At 47.8% G+C, this 17493-nt stretch overlaps 10 protein-coding genes across 10 annotated transcripts; 4 read left to right on the top strand and 6 right to left on the bottom strand.

Annotated features, from left to right (window-relative positions):
• Window positions 1–109: 109 nt before the first annotated feature.
• On the top strand, window positions 110–495 carry BT62DRAFT_1005443 (uncharacterized protein; the record flags this gene model as incomplete). Its single annotated transcript, XM_043177151.1, has 2 exons — window positions 110–309; window positions 363–495. The coding sequence occupies 2 exons, from the start codon at window positions 110–112 to the stop codon at window positions 493–495; spliced, it is 333 nt and encodes a 110-aa protein (XP_043040545.1).
• Window positions 496–2093: 1598 nt separating this feature from the next.
• Window positions 2094–2841, bottom strand: BT62DRAFT_894073 (kinase-like protein; the record flags this gene model as incomplete). The annotated part of the gene is made up of 2 exons (XM_043183165.1): window positions 2094–2218; window positions 2268–2841. Coding segments are annotated over 2 exons (699 nt in total), but the record flags the coding sequence as incomplete, so codon positions are not given.
• Window positions 2842–3391: 550 nt separating this feature from the next.
• On the bottom strand, window positions 3392–4556 carry BT62DRAFT_99480 (tetrapyrrole biosynthesis, uroporphyrinogen III synthase). The gene is made up of 3 exons (XM_043190483.1): window positions 4129–4556; window positions 3500–4077; window positions 3392–3452 (listed from the first exon to the last, which is right to left on the bottom strand). The coding sequence occupies exons 1-2, from the start codon at window positions 4376–4378 to the stop codon at window positions 3560–3562; spliced, it is 768 nt and encodes a 255-aa protein (XP_043040543.1). The 5' UTR covers window positions 4379–4556; the 3' UTR covers window positions 3392–3452; window positions 3500–3559.
• A 1173-nt stretch (window positions 4557–5729) lies between these two features.
• On the bottom strand, window positions 5730–6698 carry BT62DRAFT_1005440 (uncharacterized protein; the record flags this gene model as incomplete). Its single annotated transcript, XM_043177150.1, has 4 exons — window positions 5730–6197; window positions 6251–6427; window positions 6479–6634; window positions 6687–6698. 4 exons carry the CDS (start codon window positions 6696–6698, stop codon window positions 5730–5732), a joined length of 813 nt encoding a protein of 270 aa, XP_043040542.1.
• Window positions 6699–7476: 778 nt separating this feature from the next.
• On the top strand, window positions 7477–9152 carry BT62DRAFT_986796 (NAD(P)-binding protein). Its single transcript, XM_043190019.1, has 9 exons — window positions 7477–7539; window positions 7597–8001; window positions 8055–8100; window positions 8152–8292; window positions 8352–8417; window positions 8476–8523; window positions 8574–8594; window positions 8641–8799; window positions 8868–9152. The coding sequence occupies exons 2-9, from the start codon at window positions 7744–7746 to the stop codon at window positions 9014–9016; spliced, it is 888 nt and encodes a 295-aa protein (XP_043040541.1). The 5' UTR covers window positions 7477–7539; window positions 7597–7743; the 3' UTR covers window positions 9017–9152.
• A 147-nt stretch (window positions 9153–9299) lies between these two features.
• On the top strand, window positions 9300–10564 carry BT62DRAFT_993865 (NAD(P)-binding protein). Its single transcript, XM_043190435.1, has 9 exons — window positions 9300–9568; window positions 9621–9666; window positions 9720–9854; window positions 9899–9955; window positions 10008–10052; window positions 10109–10129; window positions 10178–10230; window positions 10287–10368; window positions 10419–10564. The coding sequence occupies exons 1-9, from the start codon at window positions 9320–9322 to the stop codon at window positions 10496–10498; spliced, it is 768 nt and encodes a 255-aa protein (XP_043040540.1). The 5' UTR covers window positions 9300–9319; the 3' UTR covers window positions 10499–10564.
• Window positions 10565–10570: 6 nt separating this feature from the next.
• On the bottom strand, window positions 10571–11787 carry BT62DRAFT_980532 (farnesyl-diphosphate synthase; the record flags this gene model as incomplete). Its single annotated transcript, XM_043189520.1, has 5 exons — window positions 10571–10634; window positions 10675–11094; window positions 11147–11439; window positions 11489–11626; window positions 11677–11787. 5 exons carry the CDS (start codon window positions 11785–11787, stop codon window positions 10571–10573), a joined length of 1026 nt encoding a protein of 341 aa, XP_043040539.1.
• Window positions 11788–12068: 281 nt separating this feature from the next.
• Window positions 12069–13050, bottom strand: BT62DRAFT_893469 (DER1-domain-containing protein; the record flags this gene model as incomplete). Its single annotated transcript, XM_043183144.1, has 5 exons — window positions 12069–12533; window positions 12582–12663; window positions 12716–12755; window positions 12814–12865; window positions 12913–13050. The coding sequence occupies 5 exons, from the start codon at window positions 13048–13050 to the stop codon at window positions 12069–12071; spliced, it is 777 nt and encodes a 258-aa protein (XP_043040538.1).
• Window positions 13051–13281: 231 nt separating this feature from the next.
• On the top strand, window positions 13282–14188 carry BT62DRAFT_1075760 (uncharacterized protein; the record flags this gene model as incomplete). Its single annotated transcript, XM_043179146.1, has 4 exons — window positions 13282–13486; window positions 13547–13712; window positions 13766–13817; window positions 13849–14188. Exons 2-4 carry the CDS (start codon window positions 13547–13549, stop codon window positions 14186–14188), a joined length of 558 nt encoding a protein of 185 aa, XP_043040537.1. The 5' UTR covers window positions 13282–13486.
• Window positions 14189–14418: 230 nt separating this feature from the next.
• Window positions 14419–14919, bottom strand: BT62DRAFT_851973 (uncharacterized protein; the record flags this gene model as incomplete). Its single annotated transcript, XM_043182476.1, has 1 exon — window positions 14419–14919. A coding segment is annotated over one exon (501 nt), but the record flags the coding sequence as incomplete, so codon positions are not given.
• Between the last annotated feature and the right edge of the window lie 2574 nt (window positions 14920–17493).

The raw sequence follows: 17493 nt of genomic DNA, 5'->3' as shown, positions 1-17493 counted from the left end.
ACGTCTACCGTCTGCTCTCGCTGTATATTGCCCCATACTCAGCACGGTTACGATTCCGCCTCTGAAGATCAGGACTGCCTTCTACTGGCTGGCTATTCTGGTATCCATGATGGCAAGTCTGCTCACCATGTGGCAGTCGCCTAATTCCTTAGACGAAGAACGAGATGCTAAACGTCAGCGGACGAGCTCTCCAACATCTGCATTCGCTGAGGACGACGATACAGCCGCATACATTGAAGATTTTCAGCTGCTTCTATTTGAGGTTTCAATTTCTGCGGCGGAGAATTCAAGATATGGTGAGGTTGTCGTGTACGCCCACTATCCATGGTTCTACTGTGCTTGACACTTGCTGCATGCCATAGTGAAGAACTGGAAGTCCCTGAAGACTCACCAGATATGAGTCAATGGCTATTCTTGTTCGGATTGACGGAGCACCGTACCATGAAACTGGCAGCTCTCGCCACTGATCCACCGACGCCGATGCCTTCGAAGTAGAATCATGGACCAAGGAGAGGAAAGGAGCATTCTCCTGGCCCGCCTCGCGACCTTCGATAAATCCACTATCGACTAGCGGCAGCTGGCATAGTCATAATCCATCTAATTTCAAGTATGGCTTGGATAGGGAGGGGGCCATCTTGAAAAGCTTGGAGATTCGGAATCTAAGATCTCAAATAAGTTTACAGGTTCATACAACCGTAAATTCTATCTCCCTTAACTCTGGGTAGATAAAACGCGAAGCGATTGCGTTTGATGTTCTGACCGTTGTTTTCTCTTCCGGCGGAATCTCATCTATTATCTGGTATCCACACCCTCTAGTGCTCAAGGCATCTCCGCCCATTTTGGCGAGTTTCTGATGGACCTGAAATAGCCACTTTCCAGGAGTGTGGGCGCGACAAGCCGGCCTCATTCAACGCCCACGATAAAAAGTAAATTTACAACAGACTATTATCTAAAGGTCCTAGGAATACAAGTTCAACACCGTCATTAACACTCCGAACCACATCCCATATCGCCCAGACCCAAACTATACGCTGATACGAAATACGATGGAGTGAGGATACACACGATCCTAGCTCTTGAATACGCGTGTTCCGTTCAGTAATAATATCCTCGCGGAATGTACGCAAATGCAAGTTTAATGGTGATGGGATCTTTGCCAGATTTAAACGGAGTTTTTCAAGGCGATGAAGGTTACGGAGTCCTTGTCGTAAAGGTAGCTACAGCCATTGGCACAAGTAGGTTGAACTCCAATTCTCTCAAATACGGAGAGCACAGATTTCACACGTCTCGGAGGATCAACAGGCCAGGAGATGCACTCCAGAGCATCTTCGTCGATAGTGTCAAGCCTTGCCATCAGTGCTCAGTGAATGTTGCATATAAGAGCAAAAAAAAATCGACAACCTATTCCAAGAGGCAACCAGTTTCTGAACAAACCGCCGTAAGATCCCCCATTTCTTCCGCGTACCAGTGCCGTCAGCCAAATCAGCGGGCTGAATCTCTTTTTCGTCATCCTTGACCACTAAAGCTACGTCCACCTCGCAAATACCTCCGCGTTCTTTCATGTCTGGCACCTCACTGACATCGACATGAACTGGGTGAGTCTCTGGCGCTATAGGTCTACCACTGTGCACCGACAAAGCAAATGAGCTGGGGGACATCACAGGACAGGTAGCCCGCAATGATGGCGATGCGGACATTATGCAACGCTCATCGCCTGCGAATTGAGAGTACACGACGACTGGAGCGCTGACAGACCCGTGGACACCGACAAGATGGATTGCCCCAAGATCGGGCGCAGGGGAGTCGTCGATACGCAACGCACCAATCTCGCTCGAAGGGTTGGAGCTTAGCGATAAGATGGAGCATTGGAGAACAGGAGAATTACGAGACAAGGAATCGGAGGGAAGTTCATCAGAGAAGAATGTCTCGAGTTCGGTAATTTCACGTTGAAGATCAGCCAAGCAAATACGACGACGCTCCGAACAGAAGATCTTCTTGAGGATGGTGCAGGCGCCTGCAGATATACCTGGCAAGAAGCGTCTTAGGTGATCTCCATCCTGAACATATAACCTGAAGGAAGAATATGTCGTCACCGCCATCTTCCAAGGAAGGCACCCAGTGACCATCATTGTGAGTACGACACCGAGAGACCAGATATCATTTCTCCGAGTAGAGTATCGTCTGTTGGGCGTATAACCAAACTCTTTCCCTATACATTCTGGTAAATGTCAGTAAGGATGAGCGCATATATGAACAAAAAGACGCACCAGGACTCATGTACTCCTTGCTTCCGCATGCATGGAAAGTCGAGGTCTCGTTCTGCGTCGACAGACCAAAGTCGGTGAGGTAAATCCGTGAACAATGCGTTGAACAAAGAATATTTTCCGGCTTGATATCACGATGGTACACGCTCTGTTCGTGACAGAACGTGATGGCGTCGATGAGCTGGAGAAAGATATTTCGCACCCTGTCGTCTCGCCGGTAGAAGGATTTCCGGATAATCCTGTCAAAGAGATCGCCGCCTTCACAGAGATCCAGCACGACATAGTGAAAGTTGTCCTGGAAGATGACTTGATGGAATGTAACAATGTTGGGATGTTTAGAGACGCGGCTATGGTTGACGAATTCACGGATCTGGAACCGGTGCTCGCGAGTGCGGTCGTCCAAGGTGCGAAGGCATTTGACAGCATAGAAGGCGGGTTTGCTATTAGGCGATGTTGTGCCCAGGGCTCGATAGACCTTTCCAAAGTTGCCGGCACCGAGGCAGTTGAGGAGACGAAAACGACCGTGGTCGAGGATGGTGTTGGTAAAGTCTGGAAATGATTCTGTTGCAAAAGGCATGTGGAAAAAGGTAAAATGTGTGAAAACTGTTGTTTGGTTCAATGGTGGTGGTGGTTGTTCAAAGTGTTGTAATTATTAGGGTCCAGGTTGGAAAGCAGGTGTTTTTCCACGTCTTAGACATGGCCTGGGGAGAAACAAGCATCTAAGACCTCCGGTTCTTCGAATATGGCCCCTCGAGTCGAAAGAAGCCATTTTTGGTTCCACAAAAGTATCGTCGATGATCAGACTGCTGGACACCATTTTGAAGGGCAGTTCGAAGGGCAATGAATCCTAGCCCAGCAGACAACCGGTGCGGTGCAGTAATGAGGTATGAGACGAAGTGATACAAGACTGTCCAGTCGATCTGTTTCTCGTAGCAACACAAGGCTCACGAACATGTCTAAGAAAAGGACAATCTACCGGTGAAACAAATTTCGACCACCAGTTTCTCCTCATACCATGACCTCCATGAACAGATGGGTGAGTGTGGTGAAAAATCAGGCGAACAGTACATACATGATGTGAATGTGACGGTAGCGAAGTAAGAAAATGTGCCCAGAAGATTGCACATGAAGGTCCCAAGGATGCTCATCGCCCGCAAGCAACAGTAGCAAAAATATAAAGAACGATTTCTATACAATATATGAGCTTGTCACCTCTCTGATGAATGGATGCCCACCTATCGTGTGGCTTCGCATGGTTTCATACCGAAGCCTGCAATACATCATGATCCTGTTCATCAAGGGGCCCCATCCACGCTCACAATCACTCTCACCAGCTCCTCTGGCGACGGTTTAGCAGGGACAGCGTCCACACGAAGCTTCACCGTCTCGCGCAAGAATGTCCCAGTGGTTGGCCCAATCGCAGCAATCTTCACTAAATCCAGGTCAAATCCTTCCTTCACAAACGATAGAACGAATTCCGCTGCAGACGGTGCAAAGAACACGATCCACCACGGCGTCGTCGGTCTCTCCGGTACGATCTCCTTCAAACATTGAGAGAATGTCGAGCTGCCTTGGGTCTCATACACCTTGAGAGAATACAGAGACACTCCTGCGGCGCCAAGGATGCTAGACAACGTGTCACGATTCTTGTCGCCAGTGAGACACAGTAATTTCGTTGGACGAGGCCGTTCTGCAAGAATGAAATTGGCGAGTTGCTCTGCTGTCCCTGAGCATTCTCCACGGATATCGGCGTTGGGAATAGTACAACGCAGTGTCGAGGCTGTAGCCTTCCCGACAACGTAGAACGGGCATTCTGTCGCTGAAATTGAGTCAGGATTTTGAGGCAAGTGAATGCGACATGTACCGTTCTTGGCTGCACCATTCGCCTGGTACCAGGCCTCGCATGAACGTGCGCTGGTCATGACAACTCCATCGAAATTGCCCTGCGCCGTTACTGATGCGAGTTCATTGATATTCGTGAGCACGGTCTCGAGTACTGGAATCAAGAAAGGCGTGTAGTTTGCTGCAGTAAAGATGGCTTCATACCGGTCCTGTCCACTGTCGGAGGACGGCGTAGATTCGCGAAGGAGGAGAACGTTGGCCTTGGACGTCATCGTGGTCAGCGACACAAAGGGTAATGTGACCCTTGAACATTGACCATCACCTAGACCATCGCCCGCTTTCTGCCCCAATACCGAGCACGATTCCAACACTGAAGACGACGACTGGCTGCCGATTCTGGTACGTATTTGTTTCGTGACGACGAGGGTCTCCGTTTACCGTGCTGCAGTACGATTCCTCAGATCAAGAACGAAATGGTAAGACGTCAGCGGACGAGCGCTCCAATGTCTTTATTACCTGAGAAATGATACACCCAAGAAACGATTGCCAGTCGTTCTCATCTGAGTTCGTGATGTTTTGTGGCGGAGGATACATACATAGCTCGACGCCAGCCACAGCCAGCCAACGATATGGTCAAGATAATGATAAGACATGGCAAAAATGTCGTATACGTCCGCTATCCATGCTTCTATGGTGCTTCGCCTTTACTGCATGCTGTAGTGAAATCGTGGAAGTCCCTGAAGACTCATCTCATACGAATGACCACTATCGTTCGAGCTGACGGAGCGCGATGCTACCGTGAAACCGGTAGCTCCCCTTCTGATACACCAACGTCTATGTCTTCGAAGCAAAAAGGCTTACCTAGGAATGGGGATCTCTCCCTAACCTCCCGGATCCCTCAAAGCACAATCCAAAAAGCCCACGAACTTCGACAAGTTCTGCTATGGACCGGCGCAGTTATGTTTCTTTCAGTTTCAAGGATGAGTGAGCTAGATGCGGATTGACAAAAAAGAGGTTATCTCGAAAAGTTTGCATTCTTAGCGAGATAAAGTCAGGGAACGAGAAGGAGCTTATGAAGTCAGCAAAAGCAATAATCGTCGTAAATGCTTCCTCTGCTCATGGCCTCAGGTATTTCGCTGCATCCCTTCCTTGCTGTTGCGCACATTCATTTCGTTATTTCCGTTAACCCAATGAACCAGTCTCGACAACGAATATGAATCCTGACATCCTCATGGATTGTAGGAGTATCAGTCTTTATTGGGAATATGTCGCCACGAATTGCGTCAGTGCAATGAATCAAACCCACCGCTTGAGCTCGTAGAGAAACAGCCGCGTTCAGTGCTCCGTTGTGGTTGCTGAAGAACCGATAGGCCGACCAGCAGTGACCTAGATATTGTTGTATGCTCTCTTGAGTGGCATCATTCTCGTACCTATAGTTGAATCTGATTTAGGCGCTGCAAAAACATACCACAGATCAAAGTTTGCTTTTTATGTAGGCGTTCATGCCTTATTTGGAAGTTTTGAAACAAATTACGTCCCCAAAAGGACCCATACGTGCAACGTAAAAGCTAGTATGATAGGCGTAAAAAACATGATTATTATACATGACAATGGAAAGTATCACTAAAATTCTGAATCGGAACCGTCGTCGTAGAGCGCACCATCGGACTCCCACTTATCCCACTCTCTTGCACGATCGGTATATTGTAGAACAATATTGCCGTTGGCATTCAGTAGGCCACTTGGACTCATGAAAAGCCAAGATCTCAGGGTACTTCCCAGCGGTTGAATTTTGTGGTGGTCATAGTAGCAGAATATGTAGCGTGCATGGAGGTCGTCTCCAGAGAATTCAGTAGCATCCAATAGCCTCCCCAGAGATTGCATGACATTGTTTTGATGGTGTACGAGCTGCTGTAGGTCCAACTTGTCTTGCCAGATCTTCTTGGCATCACGCTTCAAGTTGCCACTGACAATCGATCCTATCTTGAGTACGATGAGATCCAGTAAAGTAGCGAAGCCTCTGAGATCGAAGGCATTCGGAAACATGTCGATTGAAATCATGTCTGCGGTGACAGGATGTTCTGGAGGCATCTATAGTAGCGGTTGTGAAATCTATATGAGAAATTGAAGTGAGAGAGACTTACATTGGCAGAACTGATCAAATCTATCGGTAACTTTGAAGGAGCACTGATCCCGCAATTCCCTAGTCTCCGATACAACATTTTTTCGGTTAAATCACCTTCCAAACAGTATTTCGTAGGATAGTGTTTCACGAGAAGGTCCTCGATATGTCGGGCATTTGATACGATCACGTCGATGTCCTTTGGGTGCAGTCGTTAGCATCATATAAAATACACAACATAGAAATTTACAGATGTATCCCGGAAGGGACTAATCCTCGCCGCCGCCGCGTGCGCCCCAACCACCTTGATGAATGTATTCAGAATGATCCCTTGTTGACGAAGATCATAAATGTCCTGCAAAAGGTTTTGTAGAACCTGCTGGCAAGTCTGGAAAGTAAAGGTTGTCTAATGATGGTCTTCAGTGCTACCAAATACCATCGTAGTTGAATTTATGCACCTTGGCTGCCATGGGATAGTTCTCGGGAAAGTGGACAGCTTGTAAAGGACACGCCAGAGTGGTTTGGGTATGCAAGCGCTCTCTGTCGGGACCCCATTATATAGCAAGAGAAATGGCCATTGTACAGGGTCAGTGGGTCTCCATTTTTGGTTGCTCCAAGTCGTAAATACGATCATGAATAGGTCACCAAAGTCGCTTGACCTCGCATTGCCTTAATGGGGCCGACGCACACAAAGACCATCCAGACATGACCCTTCCAGCAAGAGTCAAAACCGTCCTAAGGGCCTCGAAAAAAAGAACAAAGGATGGAACAAAGCGGCGACCATTCCTAATTCCTATTCTGCAGGAAGGAGTTATCGACAACAATTGAATTCCTTTATGCTGCGCAGCATAGAGCTCAAGAAGGTCACAATAGGTCCAAGCTGTTCGCGTTTACGAGGTCCCAGTAAGGAATGGAGGTCTCATTATCGCTTTGTTGATCGCACCATTGTCTCCTAGACCAGTAGCTCTAGTATGATCAGGGCCTCTTCAACTAACTAGTAGACTTACCCATGGAATCATGGATCCGTTCGAGTATTTCGTGAATTTACCTTCCGGAATCCGTTGGCACTGACCTTGGCGCTGTAAAAGTACCCAAGTTAATCCAGATACCTTCACTAAGTGTAGCCTTGTTGAATTTTGCGACTTCGAGGGAGACCCCCTCGAGAAAGCCAAACAAGTCTCAATAACACGTCCCATCTGTTGCACGTGGTCACTTTGAAATTAGTTTCCTTAATTCTTACAACTGTTACAGAGACTCATTTGACGTACTACGTGTTAAAGAATTTATGGCTTTTTGTACGCCATATATTAGGTGCACATTTTGAATATTCCCAATTCTCGATTTTCTCAAAGTACCACGGTTTCGCAGTGTGCATATGCCGTTTATCAAAGTTCTGGCTCCGATTCGTTGACAATGAATAATCTTCTGTTAACATCAAAGCTTGTAATCATGTTACTCAGGACTTCTTATGCGGCAGGACGCTTCATTCAGTTGTCTCTGCTCGTTCTCTCCTAGATGGAATCCCTAGGAGTCGCTCTGATCACAGGCTCTGCCCAGGGAATCGGCAGAGCCATTGCTCTCCGACTTGCAGATGACGGCTTCAACATCTCGCTCAATGATCTTCCTTCAACGAGAGCAGAACTTGATGTCCTAGCCTCCGAAATAGCCTCCAAAGGCCGTAAATCTCATATAGTCACTGGAGACGTCTCTTCCGAATCTGACGTACAAAAAATGATCCGCTCGACAGTCCAAACATTAGGATCCCTCGACGTAGTGAGTAAAGATTCCATCTTTACTCGATCCAGCGAAATTGAATCTGGGTGAAGATGGTTGCTAATGCAGGCATATGCATTGCAAAAAGTATTCTGTCTAGTACGTCCAAGGGGAATCATTGTGACGCAAGCGATCTTTGACTCTGGACAGCCTCTACAGAAGAATGGGATCGAATCGCTGCAGTTAACGGTCGTGGCACCTTTCTCTGCTACAAGTATGCAGCAGAGCAGATGATTAATCAAGGTCATGGCGGGAGAATTATCGGGGCATCGTCCATCTCTGGCAAGCAAGGTGCGACGGTTTTTGCCCAGGGACATTATCCACGGATATAACCAAGTTCGCTCTCATAGGATCCCCTAACCTACCTGCATATGGCGCCTCCAAATGGGCTATACGTGGGCTTACGCAAAGTGCCGGTGGGACCGCCCCTCCTTCAGGTGAACATTGCACTTATTCTCAACTATACATGGTTAGCGCGTGAGTTCGGTAAATACGGTATCACTGTTAATGCCTATGCTCCAGGTGTGTCTATAATGTTTGTATTGAATTGCTTTGATATTAATGCATACCAGGTGCAACTGAAACCAACATGAGTACGCTGTTTTCATCTTCTATAGCTTATTATCTTCCTATCTTCAGCCCAAGTCGTCGGCATTGCTAGTGCAGTCAACCCTGGTGATCCCGAACAGTTCTATAAAGATGTGAGAGGAAGGACTGATGTAGGAAGAAACGGGACACCCGCTGACGTCGCCAGCTTGGTATCGTACCTCGCTTCCAAGGAGGCTAGCTTCATAACGGGTACGAGATTTTTTCCTTGCACAACTTTAGGCTCTTTCTGACTTTAGAGGTGTTCGGAACTTGCAAAGGTCAATCGGTACGATCCACGCCTGCTCGTATAGTACACCTCATCTATTGCATCACTAGGTCTCCATCAATGGGGGCGGTTTCTACGACTAGGACAAGTAGTTACCTCCCTCGACTTTGTACGATATACGCAATGAAGCGCAGGATTTAACCGACGGTAAAATGTTCGGGTCCGAAACCTCGTTACTAGATTCAGCTCCCTCACCATGTGCCACTACCTTAGTATAACGCGCCCGAATGATTATTGCTAGGCTACGTGAATTTTTCCAGGGATCCGCCTGTACGGTAGTCTAAAAATTGCATGTCATTCCTGTGGCGAAAATGACGTTCTCTCCCGTGGTGCCATGACCACCGCGTTACCTCCGTTCTGATTTGGCTCGGCGGGGCATCCTCCCTTGTGATTAAGAATAGAGAATTGTGTAACTCGCGGCTTCCTCTCTCCCCCCCACCACCAATGGCGGTCGCCCTGGTCACAAACTCTACTCAAGGAACCGCGCGCGCGATCGCTCTGAGACTCGCTGACGACGGGTTCGACGTCGCCGTGAATGATCTGCCTTTGAGAGCTGCTGACCTCGAAGCACTCGTTTGTGAGATATCCCTAAAGGGACGAAAAAGCTGCGCAGTTCCCGGGGACGCGTCATCTGAAGCTGACGTGCAAGAGATGATTTCTTCGACTGTAGAGGAGCTGGGGTCAGTGGATGTGGTGCGTAGGTGACGTCCTCGACGTGTCCTGAGTTTGCTGATCGCTGCTTGAGATGGTCGCCAATGCCGGTGTGTGCATGACGAGGAGTATACTATCAAGTATGCCTATCAAAGGCGTATATCGAGGATCTGCATCGCTGATCATCGTTCAGCGTCTTCCGAAGAATGGGACCGGATAGCTGCTATCAACAGCCGTGAGACCTTCTTGTTCCACAAGTACGCCGCGAAGCGAAAAATGAGGGATCGAGTGAAAATCATTGGGGTGTCCTCTGTTGCAGGCAAAAGAGGTATGTGCGTATACCTTCCAAGAATCCTACCCTGAAGGTCGAAGGGTCGCCGTTTAGCGCTGCATGTTGCTCTTCAAAGTTTTCAGCGCGCGATATCACGGGTAAGGAAGTTCGACCCACCTCTGCGCTTTCGTCTAATGATCAAACGCCAAGAGCCCAAGTTCGGTCGGGGGATCACAGTCAATGCGTATACACCAGGTACGCTCCTCGTTTCGCCATTTATAAGTCTTTGATGCATTAACGCATATACTTAGCTGCCGCCGATACTGAAATGCGTAAGAAAGGCTGGCGTCCTTGTTGACCTACACTCACCCTCTGGCTAGTCATGGGGATCGGCAATACTCTCATGGTAGATTGGAAAAAAGTCCATGGAAAGGTACGTCTTGAGACTGTGACTCCGACATTCCCTGCTAACTTGATATTAAATGGAAGAAGGATAGGTCCGGCGCACCTTCTGATATAGCGAGTATGGTTTCTTATCTAGCTTCCAAAGAAGCCCGTTTTACTGTGACAGGTATCTCGCTTTCTCTAGTGGTCAACGATTGAAGCCCTGAACATTGAAAGGCCGTCTCAATGTCATGTACCATTACTACGAAACACTCATATTCCTGAGTTTCCAGATGTCAGGCTCATGGTACAAATAAAAAACAGGGATACGCACGAAGTCTGTATTAGTTCGGTAGCACATACCCAAGCTTCTATCATCTCACGATGTCCTACTTCTCTCTCTTGTAGACCTTGTTCAGGAAACTCCGGAACACCTCTCTCTTCAATGTCTTCCTGCTGTGTCTCCGGTATAGCCTCAATCATCCGTATCAACTCCGCGTAGACGCCCTCCTCATAGACTCTGTATATCTCCCTCAGTCCGACCTCTTCAAACACCACCTTCACCCTTCCCTCGGCTGCAGAATCCTTCCGACCATAATTCTCATCAAGCACCATCCTCTGCTTCGAAGACGCTAACTCCAAAGCCGTGTTGATACACCATGAGCACTTGTTATCCAAGATATCCGTGCCGACCTTCCCAATCTGTTCCGGGGACCCGGAAAAGTCAAGGAAGTCGTCCTGGATCTGGAAGTACTCGCCAAGAGGGATCAGAATGGATTTGGCGGTTCCGTAGGGTTGGATGTGAGCCGAGTCGATGGTGTAAGCTGCGGGAACGCCGCACATGTGCATAGCAAGCGCGACGGGGAGGTATAAAGAGTAGTATGCAGTCTTGTATATCACGATGAGGCTGTGTCTACACAAGCAGGATATGAGTGGAACATGTTCAGAATGAGAAACCCTCTTACCGCTTTGAGGAGAACGTGCTAAGATCAACCTTATCCACGGGAGCGGTGAGCTGATCAATAAGCTGGCCCATCTCAGTCTGATAGGTGGTCTCGTGGAAGAGCTCGAGTAAATCAACGTAGTAGCTTTCCGATCGGAAGTGCTTCTTGAGGAGAAAGTATATCGCGCTCTCAAGCATGAACGAGTCGTTTATAGCTATATGCCCAACTTGAGGGACGCGATACCAACAGGATTGGCCATGTCGCGTGATTGAATTATCCATGATATCGTCGGCGACAAGGAAACATGCCTGAAGCTGAAAAGGTGATGAGCTGAGGCGTATGGACGAGCTCTGGTCAATTCACCAGTTCGACACTCCATCCCAGCACGGCCGCTTTCATATATTCGTCACTGGTGAGAGCGCGCCCCTTGAGTATTTCGACAGTATCGACGACCGACATTCCACGGTAGAGTTTGCCTCCTAGAACGTTGTAGTCTAGATTCTGTCTGGCGAGTGAGGGAGAATAGGTGGCAAAATCCGATTCGTACCCACTCTTTCATACCACTCTGCGGCATCTTTAGGCATGCCTTCGCCATTGAAATGATCTAGTAGTTCTTGCTTAATGACGACCCATGCCACCTCGAACTTGGAACAAACAGACATGGAAATAGAAGGACAAGAGTATTGTCGCAGGTGGTGCCACGCTGTTCGACCGATTACCGACAGACATTGACAGATTCATCTACAGTCAGTAGAGTTCAATATATTATCAAAAAAAGTTACTCTGTACCATCAACCGAGAGCCGACTGAATCTCCATTTGGCAGATAATACTTATTCAATTTTTTATTCAGATAACGCCCAAATATCCTAGTGATATCAATCGTACCTAAAGTCGTGTCAGAACAGCAGAAGAAGCAGACAGAGGAAACACCAACATTTCTATCAGTTATTCCCCAGCCGCTGTCCTGACCCCCAATTGTACCCCCTGCTGGTTCCAGTGCTTGAACCAGTTCCAGATCCCGATGCACCCCCTCGGCTGCGAGGCGGATAAACATGTACACCACTGGCACTCCCGTGTCCTCCAGATACAGCCCTCGAGCCGATCAGATCTCTGACCCACCGTGGTGCCCTAGCCCACGCCCCGCCTTGCGCATCACCAGCGCTCCAAACACGCCACCACCACAGATGGCCTACAACGGTCCCAACAACAGCTCGAGCTGCGGCTGCTGGACCACCCATGAGTAACTCGACAGCAAGCATCGTGTATGGGACATAAACAACAGGAATGGTAAGAAGACCGAAGAATGAGGATTGCGAGCCTGGAGGTGCGCGCGCTGAGGAGAGGTAGGTGAGACAGTGCATGAGAGGACGTAGAAATACAGTGGCATCAAGAGGGTGGCTTGCAATCTGTGAATAATCAGTTGAGCAGAGTAAGCGAGCAATGCACCGGCGTACATTGATCGCTATACAAGCAAAGAATAATTGCCAGGCGAGGTCTGCAGAATCGTATGTTGCCTCGAGCTGGTTGGATGTTTGGCTATGCAGGCGACATGAGGGCGGGGGGAGGTACGGACAGTAACCAAACTCACTAGAGCATTGCCAGTTCAAATATAAAGTTTATTCCCGAGCCTGCAGCGAAAGAAAATCATCATTATCCGGTGAACAGTGCCGTACAGACTGCCCTTACTTCCAATGAAGAAGCTGGTATAGAGGCGCCATATCTGAAGACGTCTGGGTACCTTTGCGCAAGAATTCGGTACCAACGCACCTGCAACTTTTGCAGCACCAAGTCTCGATGATAAAGCAAGGTATACGGTGATATTATCCCAAGCAGATACGGTATTGACACGCCCAGCAGCGACGTAGAAAGGAACCGGGTCACTGACGGTATTTTTCGAATTTCAGCTAGTATTGAATCGGACATCATCGAGGAAAAAGAAACGAATGAGTGACGTGTTTGTTGGCGGCTGTTTTGGGGGCCGGTCCGAAATTGCCGCAATGCCTCCACCTGTTGCTCCGTTTACCTCCTCCTGCCCGTAGTTGTATCGAATTCCCAGTAATCTCTTGATCCCCTTGAGACAACCCAATAAAGGTCCAGCCCATCTCAACATTTTCTGCTTCGTGCTGGTGATTCTCATCCAACATTCTTCGGCTTCTCGTCGGAGTGATGCTCGTGGTGAATCTTCTCGAGTGGGCTTCATGAGGTCGCCATTCTCTCAGTCGGTCAGCTGGTTTGTCATGGGTACTCAAACCTGAAAAAAGAACCTAGTATACTGTGTGCCCGCGCTCTGAAATGTGGCACTGTCTGGTCGTTGCCCTTTTGATTTCATTGCGCGTCCTATCTGTGGACATCTTCACAGGTACGTTATCTGTCTCTTATAATTGTCACCTATGTTAATTTTATGGTGGGGGATTCCCAGATGCTTCCTCAACTAAGCCACGTTCCATTCGGTGGCATGTCTGCTGGAGGGTCGACGAACGACTATGTCGCTTCCAACCACACAGAGCTCCGCGAGGCTCCCGCTCTGCCTTTCACTAAGACGATATATTTGAACGGCACTATTGAAAAGAGCCAACTCGATACCGGTACCCATCCACGTCCCCGTCTTAATTTCAACGTTTCACAACTATACTGATAGGTACTCTCGCGACATGTGTAATACTATACCGCTACCACGAGTGGCACATCAAGTCAATTCGATTTAATTCTATACCTTCTTAGCCTCAATGAGACCTACATCTCTCATGCGAACCTGTCTGACGACGGGGTCAACAATAATGAGCCTCGGTTCAATAAGAATCAACAAGAGATGTCTTTGGATGCCATATCCGAGTTCCACCTGGGGATGTACGGCCAGTCGACGGTCCAGCTTCCGGGGAACCCTGAGCTCCCTGCAAGAGGTTGTATACGGGATTCCAGTGTTCCGCCTACCCTCAACAGGGTAGAGATCGACTTAGGTGCGGTAGCACGGGATCCTGTTGACTGGTTCGTGGACGAAAGGGATACAACAGAAGGTGCCGTGCTGGTGACGTGCGAGGACGTGGCACTGGGCGACTACTAAACTTTTTGGGACCATGCAGGAGGCGACTAGGTATGTGTTGCGAGAGGCGTGACAGTCTTCGTGACTAGGGCAGTGCCAAGTTTCTGGACACCAATTTCAAGGTAGAAATTGTTTATGTATAACACCAAGATAAATAAAACATAATGCATATCACGATTCGTACACGAGGTGGAAAACTCAAACTGTTACAATATTCACGAAAGGATAAGCTTGAAAACACCCCCATCGACAACTAATCCTCTGAACATCGTCTTTCCCAACAAAAGATCCACCCTCTTCACTCCATCCTGCCTCTCCGCATTCGCTAGCTGAGGATTCCCTAGAGCCCTGCACCTACGATTAAAAGCCTTCGCAATGGCAGTCTGGTCACCCTCGGGAAATCTGTGCCATTCCGCCGCGCTAATTCTCCACATCAGCATACGGTATAAACCTTGCAAGACATCTAGCAACGACAGCCCCCTGCTTCCATCCCCGACGGTTATGGGCCAATACGGCAACGCATCGCAGATAATGATCATCTTCTGGATGTGAGGGTGCGTAGCCGGACCACTGAGCTCATTCATGCCCAATGACACTTGCATGCCCATTGTATCCACCCGGAGTGGGTTGAACGCAGCCATCGACAGGTCGAACCGCAGATATCCTGCCTGCGCGTATCCAGTGAGCCAGGGATTGATTTGGAGCTGCATGGGTAGCTGCGGGTTCTGCTGGTAAAGGTTATACATGGAGGGATTGTAGTACTGGTCAGTGTGAATGTCTACTTGACCGCCAATTCCCCCGAAGGAGTTGGTTCGCTGACGGACGCCTAGAGGTGAGTTGAGGAATGGATTTTCGGCACCGTTCCAAGAGGGCCTGCGTACGCGGGGAGGTATCCACCCAATTGTTGGATCGTAGAAGGACTCGGGGGGGTCTCCGGGGGAGGATGGGAAGGGAAGCGGCCCAAGATGAGGAGAACCTCCGGGAAGGGGAATATTGTGAATGTAAGGCGAGGGGGTACCAGGATATAACGAAGCGGGAGGTATGAAGGGGCTATTCTGCGCCGCAGCGGCGGCGAATGGATCGTAAACTGGCGTGTAAGGTGACGCGGTGGGAGTGTAGGTGAATCGTCCGGCCATGATTGCGAACTCGTAGAGTAGAGAATAGAAAAGAAGTCAAGAACGAGTATTTATGGGAAAGAGTGGCTTGAAAATGCTGCGCGCTTTACAAATCGTCCTTGGGAACTGGAACTTGCACAAGAAAGGCGCTTATCCGAAGCTGCTGTGAGGTACTGACGCAACTTGAGTCAGTCGACTCTTGAAGACAATGGCGCGTAGAGATTGTTATAAGCTATGATTTGAGCGGCGATGAGATATTTTGTTATTATTATATAGACTGCCGATAACGTCCTGATGAAAAAGATGATCAGCCAGCAAGTACAGATTAAAAAATACGGCGTCGGTACCGATGAAGTTATCCTGGCTGCAAACAACAGAAAGAGCCGAACCTAGGCAAACCAACCCGCCAGCGATGTCGTGGTAAGCGACTTGATAACCAGACTCTTTAGACACCCGAGATGGTTATCACGCACAGGGACCCTGGAAGTGTTTCACGTTTCGAAAGGGCGCCACGGGAGGTAACCGGCGGTGATTGTGCTACTCAATCCTAGCGACAGCACCAGCTAGGCCCGACCCGGCCGAGCAGGAGGAGAAGGCAGAGATGGTGGTGGTAAGAAGTCAAAAGACGCGATTGGGTTGTTTGGTTGCGTATTTGTCTATTCCAACCGCGCTGCTTTTATATCGCCCAGACATTACATCCTGATTCGTTCGGAATCCGGTAGAAATAGATATTTCCTATCTCCTAAACCTTTCCCTTCAGAAATCAAAGTTTTCTGATATAGTTCTTGATGAAAATCCCCCCTAATCGATCATCTGGTGATGGCGCCAAACTTAGAAGTACCGAGCTACGCATCGAGGCGACTGCCGGATTCGAGTCGACCGAGCTCGGTTCTCGTCTGACCTGTGCTTTCTACCAGGTTACGTTGTCCCTAAGGAGCCAATGATCTTAGCCAGGGCAGTAAGACCCATCCAGTGTGAACTCTTGTGAGCCGGAGGTCCATCTACTCCGATAAGCGCCAAATGGCAGACGTCAAGCTCTTAAACATTATCCAGGTTATACGTACTTTGTTTTGTGTTGATGGGCATCTCCGCTATCACTCTGACACAGCCACATACCTCCGTTCCGGCCTCCGCCCGTCCGCAGCAACACAGCCACTCCACATCCATGCTGGTTCCTGAGTAGGAAGTGGTTCAAGACATTTTGTCAAAGGGTTCAGGACATCTTAAGATGATAGAGAGATCAGAACATTCTAGATTAGCCTCAGTTGTCTGTCAATGTTGTATATTGCTACTACACTTTATCTTGAGGTCCAGCAATATCTGTTACTCTTAAAGCTATTAGACTTAGAGAAATTGAAATATGCTAAAAGCATTATGGATATACTGCATGAATGGTATATTTTAAAAATACAAGTTGGTGTGCTTCTATCACTCAATTCCCCTAAGAACTTGAGAGTTTGTATATATAGTATTAAGTGAAATTAGAGTTTTAAAACATTAAAGAGAGTCAGAGTTAGTCAGTTATTGCTCAGTTATAGAATCAATTATAAAGTCAATTATGAGAGCATAATCATGAGAATAGCTATAATCAACTGCAATTGCATAACCAACTCTAGAGTCAGTTCTACAATTATAAGTTGATTATGAGTTGATCATACTTTCAACTATAATTGCTACTGCTAAAAAAGAGCACCAGATTTCTTAGAAGTCCTATCTGCTGTGAAATTAGTTCTTTCAATGTCAATTATAGTATCATAATTGAGTTCATAATTGAGGTCTATAATTGATGCATAATTGACTTATAATTGCAACTCTGATCCTCTCTATTTCTAGCTTGCATGCACAGAATCTCTTTAATATTTTGAGATAGAGGATTAAGACCTTTTTTAAAAGTGTTCAGAATTTCTTCAGATTACAAGAATGGAACATTTGAGTTTGAGGGTATGAGAGATCTTCTGGAGGTAGAAACATTTGCAGTTGAAGATCTGAAGCATTTTACTGAGGTGTTCAGCACATTTTGAGATGACAAGGCTAGAACTTTTCACAAAGGAGTAAGAGATTTTTTCTGAGAAAGTTTGAGATCTGACTACTATATATGATATTCTCTGAAAGGATTTCTGAAGACAAAGATTTATAGTACAATAGTGAGGTTGAGATCTGTAAAATGATTTAGAAGTTGGACTCCAGCCTTATACTTTTCAGTTCAGTTTC

This window comes from Guyanagaster necrorhizus (genome assembly GCF_019112545.1).
Source record: "Guyanagaster necrorhizus MCA 3950 unplaced genomic scaffold BT62scaffold_11, whole genome shotgun sequence".
Taxonomy (NCBI): Eukaryota; Fungi; Basidiomycota; class Agaricomycetes; order Agaricales; family Physalacriaceae; genus Guyanagaster; species Guyanagaster necrorhizus.
This window is presented reverse-complemented; position numbering and strand designations above follow the sequence as displayed.